Source organism: Limulus polyphemus, unplaced genomic scaffold, assembly GCF_000517525.1.
Source record: "Limulus polyphemus unplaced genomic scaffold, Limulus_polyphemus-2.1.2 Scaffold7255, whole genome shotgun sequence".
Lineage (NCBI taxonomy): Eukaryota > Metazoa > Arthropoda > Merostomata > Xiphosura > Limulidae > Limulus > Limulus polyphemus.
Genome location: NW_013672865.1, coordinates 21,565 through 31,682, shown reverse-complemented (window position 1 = coordinate 31,682; position 10,118 = coordinate 21,565). Strand labels below are relative to the sequence as shown.

At 32.3% G+C, this 10,118-nt stretch overlaps 1 protein-coding gene across 4 annotated transcripts in view; it reads left to right on the top strand.

The window, feature by feature from the left end:
• The window catches only part of LOC106474466 (breast carcinoma-amplified sequence 3-like), a 25,302-nt gene that overhangs the window by 6,822 nt on the left and 8,362 nt on the right, over positions 1–10,118 (top strand). For all 4 annotated transcript variants that reach the window (XM_022402774.1, XM_022402776.1, XM_022402775.1 and 1 more), the window contains exons 6-16: positions 1,056–1,137; positions 3,458–3,521; positions 4,155–4,262; positions 4,702–4,778; positions 5,127–5,203; positions 5,790–5,873; positions 6,662–6,829; positions 7,241–7,471; positions 8,943–9,036; positions 9,132–9,278; positions 9,488–9,805. In XM_022402774.1, the coding sequence (XP_022258482.1) occupies positions 1,056–1,137; positions 3,458–3,521; positions 4,155–4,262; positions 4,702–4,778; positions 5,127–5,203; positions 5,790–5,873; positions 6,662–6,829; positions 7,241–7,471; positions 8,943–9,036; positions 9,132–9,278; positions 9,488–9,805 (1,450 nt within the window). The remainder of the gene's footprint in view (positions 1–1,055; positions 1,138–3,457; positions 3,522–4,154; positions 4,263–4,701; positions 4,779–5,126; positions 5,204–5,789; positions 5,874–6,661; positions 6,830–7,240; positions 7,472–8,942; positions 9,037–9,131; positions 9,279–9,487; positions 9,806–10,118) is intronic.

Sequence of the window (10,118 nt, the reverse complement as noted above, 5' to 3'; positions counted from 1 at the left end):
TCTCACAGATTATTAGGTCATGATTGAAGCTATAGTAGAAATTAACTCTCATAGATTATTAGGTCATGATTGAAGCTATAGTAGAAATTAACTCTCACAGATTATTAGGTCATGATTGAAGCTATAGTAGTAATTTTCTCTCACAGATTATTAGGTCATGATTGAAGCTATAGTAGTGTAATAAAACTAATTAATTTCTACTATAGCTTCAGTCATGACCTAATATTTCTGTACAAGGAAACAATAAGTCATTCACATAAAGAACACTGAACATGTCAAAATGGCCCATTACTATACCAATAGGAGAGTTTGGTTAGGCAAGCTATACATTACCTAATGAGGAAGAGATAAATGGGCTCTGCTGAAACAAGAAGTTGATGGATGGGACATACATTGATTATGATTGGTTGAAAATGTAGCCCTATACATCATACGTCTCATCTCACTCGTGAAAACGTCATCATTTACTATTGTATCCCCTCCTGGTTCTTCAAAAAAAAAGTGCCAACATTATATAGTTCTGTGAGGTAGAATGCTTAATAGTCTTCTTATCGTCTTACTTGATAATTAAATAACATTTGAGTCTTATAATGATGATGACTATTAGATCTTGTGTAACTGAATTTTCTTATTTGTTTCTGAAATTGTAAAGGACTTGCTATCACAATGATTTGACAATGTAAAAACACTCCAGTTATATGAGAGGAGGTGCTTTTGTTATTTACAGCAAAGTTGTATGTAATGTTGTTACTTCAACTTCATAGGCTTTGACCTCAAGTGCTTCTTGTAATAGTGTTAAGTATTACAGCTTTATTAAAGGTCTTACACAACTGTAACAAGGGTGTTTGTTGTTTTCTTACTTTAAATTAGATCCATTACAGTGGATATTTGTTTTTTAACTATCAGCCGTGCTAGGATTAAGAAGGTGAGTTGATTAATAATGTTTAAATAAAGAATATTTGTGTTATTGATTTTAACTCAATATATGAATCTGTATTTAGAATAAATCATGTCATTGGCTGAGGAACCCTAAAAAATTATTTATTTCATACCAGGCAAATGGAGAAGGACAAGAAGTTTTGTCTTGGAGACAAGGGCCTGTGCGAGCACTGAAACTACTTACTACTCCTCAGCCAGGTATGTGACAACTAAAATCTAATCCTAAACCCAAAGTGTTAAATTTTCACTTTGTTCTTAGCCAGGTATGTGACAACTAAAATCTAATCCTAAACCCACTTTGTAAAATATCCACCTTGTCCTCAGCCAGATATTTGCAAATGACTATCTAGTTTTAAGCAAAATCTATACTTATAAAAAGTTAAAAAAAAATGTTTGTTTGTTTATCTGCAAATTACTCCATGGTCTTTGGACCATTCTTGACCAAACTTGGTAGGATGATACACTGGACCAAGGTTCATGCATAGGGTGATTATTACCCAGCCCAACCCACCCTCAGTTATGCCTACAGCATAAACATGTTTGTTTGGCTAATGACTCCACATTCTTGGACCACTTTTTATTCCTAAAATTATTTATTTTGAGTTTATTTTTCTTGAAATTGTTTTTAGTTTTGAGTTTTTTCATTAAAAATGTCATATGCTCACATTTTTTGCCAGAAAAAATGGTAATCAAAGCAAAGGATCAGACCCTTAAAGTGGTGGGGCTACTTTTCACATGGTCAATTCTATGTTTGGTGTTCAAGAGTAGGATAATCAAGAAATCTCTTTTTTGTGGCCCACGAAGGAGAAAGAACTTCTTGTAATGTGATCTATCAACAAACACTGAGACTGTAGAGAAGAATTAGTAAAAGTAAAGGAAAGGAAAGCAAAAGAAATTAAAGTAATTGTAACACTATTTCTGTAATGTGAAATAAAATAGTTATAAAATATATAGTGTGAATTAAATTAAGAATATAAATAAAAATTCTTAATTTAGTTTATTAGTTCCTGCCCAACATTCAGTCCTTATGCCCCCAGACATAGGATGGGTGCCTTAGCTTGTATAGAATATCATATACAGTCACCTAACCCCCTAGCTATCCCCATGGTGTGATTACACAGGTTAAAAACCCTGATCATCTTGCTGCAATTTACTTGAAGCATGGTACTTTGGAAGTACAGGCAATGCCTAAAATAGATTCCTTATGTGACAGTTACATTATAAAACTTTTCAACACATAATCCTATTCTGATATTATAAAAGCGTACAAGGCACGAAATGTTAGCATTACATTATAAAATATTTCAACACATAGTCCTATTCTGATATCATAAAAGCATACAAGGCACAAAATGTTAGCATTACATTATAAAACTTTTCAACACATAGACCTATTCTGATATTATAAAAGCTTACAAGGCACGAAATATTAGCATTACATTATAAAACTTTTCAACACATAGTCCTATTCTGATATTATAAAAGCGTACAAGGCACGAAATGTTAGCATTTTGTAGAAAAGGGTATCTGTAGTGTTGAAACATTTTCATAAAACAAGGTAAAGTACGAGTTCAGTAGAAAAAAAAACAGGCTACTTCTTGACCAGCTACCAGTTGCACACTGGAGGTAATAAAGAAAATAATCAGCTTCTCCTTTCTTAGAACTGTAAACAAAATAATTCATGCAGATTTAAATTTCTAAGGTCAATAACACAAGAGCTGTGTTCACAAGCTGTCAACAAAACCGATATTAAATGGAAGACTGTTGATTGGTATCTGGCATGTGATAAATAGAAGTATGTCATCATCAATACACTGCATGAAGATTATTTCTACTTAAGCATCTACAAAAGTCTGGGAATTTTATTTTTATCATGCTAATGGTAAATTAACTATCATGAGGGTTGAGAGAAAACTGCTGAGGTGAATTCTATGTACTATCGGGCCAACATACAGTACTATGCCATGAAGAAATATGAACGTGGATTAGATGTCAGTGAGGCATGGCTCCTTCAAGATAGTGTCCAACTATATGTTCAAGTCAACATATCAGTACAAACAGGACTTCTGTACGTTTAGGTTGTTGAAACAGATTCATGGAAGTTGTATGCCCATGATTAACAGACTTTGGAAAGCATGTAAAGAGGAGGAAGACAACTCTGATCTAAAGTATAATTGCACTGCAGAATAATAGAACCAAGACCACCAATGATGATGATGGAAGATGAGGCTTAAAGGCCTAGGCACTCTTGCTTGTGTTGATACCACAGATAATGAATGCTTGTGTACATAGAGTAACTATTCACCAAATTGTGTGAAACTACTAGAGTAGTACTACTTGTTTTTGTCAGATATGTGTAAAGTGTAGTAACTCTGTATAGTTATTTCACTGAATAGTCTTGGTTGTTCATTGTGTGGTTATTGTTTCAATATGTGTTGCTAATTTTCTTTGGTTACAGAATGTTTGATGTATGTTTAAATGATTATATATTCTTAAATAACATTTATTTACTACATAGTGTTTGGATCTCAAGATCTTTTTGTCTCCAAACGCCCTTTGGTGGCTTTGTGTGATAGCTCTAGGTAGGTAAGAATTTGTGTAGATTTTTTAAAAAAGATTTTGGATCGCACAATTATTTATAGTAAAGATTTTGTTAATGAAATGGTTTTATGTTTCTCAAACTTTTTGACTGATGTTATTTTACAAACTATCCAGTTAACCTTTTAACTAAAGTCATAATGTTGAGTTTTTGCTTATACCTAGATATTTTTGCCATATAGTGTTAAACATATCAATGAAGTTTTTTGTCGATAAATCTCTTTCATTGTTACCAGAATGTTTAAAAAAATTAAGGTCCAAAATTCAACTGTACTTCAATTTTTTTCAAGACTTACCTATACTCACAAGGCTTCTATCACAAAGAAAATGTTTATTGTCATAGTTTTTAAAAAGTTTTAATTTATTCCAGCATCATATAATATAGTAAATTATTTTTATGGAAAGAATGTTTTCATTACCATGACACTGATAATTTGACTTTTCTTAAACTTATTTTCTTTGACCTTTTTTTTTTATATTAGTCATATGGATTTTGATTTTAACAATATATAGATTCATTTTGATTCTTCCAATGTCATTTTATTTTTAATGGGTCATTATGAAGAAAGACATTCATACTGTTGAAACATTTAAAAATTGTGTTGTTTTTTTTTCAGTGCTGGGCAGCAATACTGCTCTGTGAACTTTGTATCATTGAAAACTGGTGACCAGATACATTGCATTAAGTTTAAAACACCAATATTAGATATTCATTGTAACAAACGGTAAGTGGAAAAGTTTGTAATCTATATACTTGTATAGAAGCCTAGAATTTGAATTACTCAAAGCTGTTCCTAAGTAAACAGTTCACTAGACTTTTTTGTGTTAGGATAGATATATCTGACAAGTTTTTGACAAGTGAGCTAAGCTGTCTCGAGGAGATAAAGTTGGTAACTTGCTTATTCAGTGATTACCTCCTACATTTAGGTTCAAGTGTTGATTTATCAGAAATACTTATTGCACAATGTATGGTTTTCAGTGGGTCATCAAAATCTAGGACTTATAAAGTATAGATGTACTTGGAGTAGTGGAATGAGCTTTCATGGCATATTCTAATGAGTTTTATATGACTTGCTATAATTCATGATTATCATTTTTTATAATGACACTATTAAAAGGCATACTTATTTTTATAACACAACCTTCGTTTCTCTTTTTTTTAAGGGTGCTGGTAGTAACTTTCCAGGAACGCATCACAGTCTTTGACAGCTCAACTTTTAGGGATCTTTTTACCATAACTGGTGCGTCTTTAGAATAAGTGTTGTGATGTCCATCTTACTGTGCTTAGAGAAATATCCTGTAATATTTTTACTGTACTTACACTATTTCAGTTGCTAAAAAAATGTTCTTCCCTAAAAGAGCCATTAATAAAATGAAAGGCTTTCAGTTTTGGACTATTCTGTAAATTGTACTACATTGCTAAAAATATCAAGGGAACTCAGTTGATGAATCAGTGCATTCTGGTCATTATAAGTTTATGTCTCTGCATCTATTAATTTATGATATATTAAATCAGCTATATTAACTATTTTTATTCTGATCTATGTTGGTAACTGGCTTTGTTGATAATTGTCCTTTTCTGGGAACAGGATGCTATCCAAGTCCTGGGCCAAATGTAAACCCTATTGCTCTTGGAACAAGGTGGTTAGCATTTGCTGATAAAAAAGTAAGACTGGTTTCAATTACATTTGTGGAGCCACACAAACATAAATTTTTATTCTTTTTCCTCAACCCTTTTAGTCCTGGACTTTATGTTAAACTGCATTAGTCTTAATCAATAGACTGTAAAGTTGTTAATTTGTTATTGTTATTTGTATTCTCGTTTGTTCAATTATTAAAATAGATTGTTGTTACTGGATAATAATATTTCCTTTTTTTTATTCTTCCCAGCAATGCTTTGCTAAATAAAAAAAAACAGAAGTTTTAGAAGTTTCTGTTTTTACAGACTGATAATTATCACTAAACATATTAATAATTTTTAGTCATACCAAAAATTAATGGTCTTAACAATTCTGATAAAGTTTTTATTAACACAAATCTCCTAATCATCTTTAAGTACAAAAGGGTGATTGAAAATGTGTACATTTCCAACTAAATCATGTTACATAGTAAAATTTAATATTTTATAGGTTAAAACACTTACTTCTAGATGTCTAGTTTTAACAAAATTTCAAGAAACGTTTAGCAAAGTGTACTAGTTTTGAATGCAACATGGGTGAAACATAATACCTAGGTGTCTCTTATTACAACAGCTTGTTCCACTCCATCAGACTTGTGGTGGGATGGCTGGTGATGGCGTTCAGTCATATGCAGCAACAGTGATACATGCAGCCAAGGTAAGTTTATTGCCTGTATAGTAAACTGCAGACTGTAAGGATTGTCTTAAAAACTTAAAATTTTTTTAGTATCCAAGCCAAAAAATCAAGATGTCTTTGAGAAATATTTGGATAAAAATTTTTTGTTAAAAGAGACAGTAGATTTATATAGTATGTGTGCATAGCCAAGAAATCTACAGATTATTATGATATATAATGTCTGATACTGGTGAAGTGTGATCTGTTGATTGGTAGTTTGTTCTGACATCACATCACAATAAGGCTTGTATCAATTTTCTACAAATCTTTCATGACTGGACCTATACTACAGTTTTCAGTAAGAAGAAACATAATAGGATATGTTTTTTTTTGTATACCTTTTCATTCATGTTTAAGTTATCAAACAGAGCATCATTGTTGATATAGAATATATGCTTATTTTTACTTTGATTAACACAGAACCTTCAGCTAACTTGAGCATTATCCCACTTGTGTCTCTGTTTGTAGATAATTACATATTTTAAGAGTATGAAGCAGAAATTCTTTTTAATGCCCAGCTTTATAAATCATCAATGTTTTATATGAAATTCCACATTGGGTATTTTGTCATTGTTCTAATGGTTCCTGTTTTGTTAATGTATCTTAAAAGCTCTTCATGGCTACTGGGCCTCTTTCTCTGAGAAAGTGTGTGGTATGTCATATTTTGAGATCTAAACACCAATTGTGATTTGACAGCTTAAATTTTCAGTAACTTTTTTTCTGCACCATAATCAACCAGATGGGTTGAAAAATAATTGATTTTTTTATAGACCATTACCAAGGGGCTAACTGTATTTGGAGAGACAGTAGCAACGAGCCTGACTGGACACAAAGCTCATGGTGGCAGGAGTCCCTCCAAGAAAGAGTCCAAGTCAGCAAATAAATATACTCCTGGAATTGTTACAGTTGTTGATATCCAGTGTGTTCCCACTCGAGAGGTGTGTTCTACCAATTTCCATTTTGTTTTAAAAGACTATAAGGAAAGTTTTCAGATGTTTTAAATCCAGTGATTTTTCTATCTCACTCATACCATTAAAGTCATATTTGCATTAACCTCTTGTGGCATTAATGAAATGTGGGAGTAACTACTACAGATTCTAATTACATGTTATAATATTTTAGTACTTGATATAATGTATTAATGCAGATGTTATTTTTTTTCCATTAACAAAATATAGTTAAGAAAAAGTGGTTTGCTTGAAGAATGAAATGATACTTTTAAAATTAGAATTGCTTTATTATATGGTTTTCAGAATGAGAAGCAGTGTTTATCTTGAAGACAGGCCATTTTAAATTCCCAAATGACAGCATGTGAAGATGTTAATTTTTTTTCTTGATATAATTGCTAGCTAAATACTGAAGAAGACACTGAGGGAGAAGGGATCATTGCCCACTTTCCTGCTCATGCAAATGAGCCCATAGCTGCCATGTCTTTTGATCCAAGTGGGATGTTGCTGCTAACGGCTTGCAAGCTTGGACACAACTTTAACATCTTCCGGATCTTTTCACACCCAGCTAGTTCTTCACTTGGTGCAGTTCACCACTTGTATACGCTCCATCGTGGTGATACGACAGCCAAGGTTTGAAATTCAAATCACACAGAAAAAGAAACCTCATATTTATAAAGTTTAGAACTCTGTATAATCTGTTATTGTTAAGAAAAGAAATTGTTTTTATCTTTATATCAAGTGTTTTGACCAATACATTCTCTGTACTATGGAAATTTACAAATCAGAAAATGTTTCTGAAAATTATTTACCAGAGGTTATTCACTGCATTTCATGATGATGATACCCCCCTCCCCCATTTTAAAGAGAGAAATTAAGCCTATTCTTTTCTCACCTCCCAAAATCTAGAATTAGAATTATTACAATTGATAAAATGCCTTTAAAACATTTCTTGATTAACTTATCTTTTTGGGCACAACTTTTAGTAGAGTGTCATTTTTATAATTTGAAACATTTGAGATTGAAGTATTTATGTGTAGTTAAATACAAATGACATCTGAAAATGGATCTCTTAATGGAATGCTGTAATTTTCATTACATTTCTATATCCACTCTTGATAATAATTGATGTCATGTTTCAAATTACTCTTGATGAAAGCCTGAAAGATTTTATAAAAAAAAAATAGTTTATATGAGATGATTGTCCCCAGTGGTTCATTCGTAAGTCTGAAGGCTTATAATGTTAAAAACTAAATTTTGATACCCATGACAGGCACAGCACAGATAGCCCATTGTTTAGCTTTGTGCTTAACTACAAAGCAAACAAATAAAATTCTCTGAGATGGTTAAGTGGTCAAGAATGGATCTAAATAAAAATTTTCTGCAGTCTACCACTTTACTCAATTTATGTATGTTATGTTTCTCTAGCCAAATAATGTTGCAGTTTGTCTGTACACTGCTGGATCATATTGTAGTTACTGCTAGAATAGGAAAACTGGATGACATCTTACTTAAGTGTTGTTCTCACTATAAATAAAGCCAACAGTTACAAAACTGTATGGTGCAACATTTTATCATAACTTATTCCATAGAGTGTGGGAAGTGAATGCAGACGTGAAAATTAATGTTATATTCTAAGAAATCAGTTCAAAATATTATCACCAAACTGTTAATGCTTGATTCATCACTTCCCAATATGGTAAGAATTTTTTTTACCGAAAGTAGTACTGAAAAATCATAAATAATATTCAACGTTAAACTGGTACGCAATTAAAAACATTTTATGTAGGCCTATCTATGGCCTTCAAGAAGTTGACTACTCTACATGTTTCAATGTTACATCATCATCCTTGTAACGTCAAAACATGTAGAGTCGCTAACTTCTTGAAGACCATAGATAGGCCTAAATAAAATGTTTTTAATTGTGTACCAGTTCAACGTTGAATATTATTTATGATTTTAACTTTATACACAAGTGCCAAAATACTATAGTTAGTACTGAAAAGCTTTATGTATATAAATATATATTAGGAGAGCATTAACTGCAGATGTCTTAGTCATGTAGATGACAACCTGTCAACTTTTAATTCATTGCTGCTTCTAGGTCCAAGAAATAGCTTTTTCATTGGACACCCGCTGGGTAGCTGTTAGCACACTGCGTGGAACCACACACATCTTCCCTTTGACTCCTTATGGAGGTAAGTTATAAAAATAACTAAAATATAATTGCATTAAGATAAGAAAGACTATTAGTATAAAAAAGAATTGATATTTCATGTTTCTATTGTTTTAGGGCCTGTAAGTGTAAGAACTCATACATCACCCAGAGTTGTGAATCAGTTAAGCCGGTTCCACAAAAGTGCTGGTTTAGAAGAGATACAACAACCTAGTCCAACAGGTCGAAGTAGTCCCGTGCTCTCAGCTAGCCCTGGTTCTCCTGGTAAGTATAAGTAAGCTGAGGCTCTATTGTGATTCACATTGGAAGGAGTGAGCACAAATGAAATTTTGATGTTAGTTGATGATGGAAGTTTTGGGATTATTTCTAAGACCAAAAGTGAAATGTCATAATGTATTGTTATTTTTTTTTTGTATTTATGAACATAACAAATGACTTGTTCATGTTTAACATTATTTATTGTTTTGTTACAGGTGCAGCTATCACAAGGTCGCCCGATATTCACCCAAGTGTGGTGTTTTCTTCAACCACCTCAGGCAGGATGGGAAACCCAAGACTTCCTCCTTATCCCCATCCTACTACAATCTTCCCCCTTTCACAGATAAAGCAACCTTTAAGTTTTCCTCTCACTAGCCTTTCTTCTGGAAGTGCCCCCAAAAGTCCCTCAGTGAAGGGACGTACTGGAAATACCATTCTAAAAGGAAATGAGAACATAAGTGTAGCTGCTACATTCTCCCCACCTCGGGCATGGTTGGTGGGAAGCCCAAGTCTGGCGAGGGAGAAGAGGACAGGTAATTAATGTTATTCATTGTTAACTTTTGTTCTTTAAAAAAACTATCTTCTACTTCTGAGCCTATTTGTAGAAATATAACTTGGTGATGTTGAATTAACATATTACAGAAGTTCTTTGTATTTCATATTTATGATATTTAAGGTAGCTTTCTTTTTTCTATCATTCTGTGTATATATATATATATATATATATATATATATACACACACACACACAATAAGACTATTTATTTTTGTTAGTCTCGTAGTAAGTTATTAATTACTTAATTAATTCTTAGTTTGTTAGTAACTAACTACCTACGTAGGTAAGGTT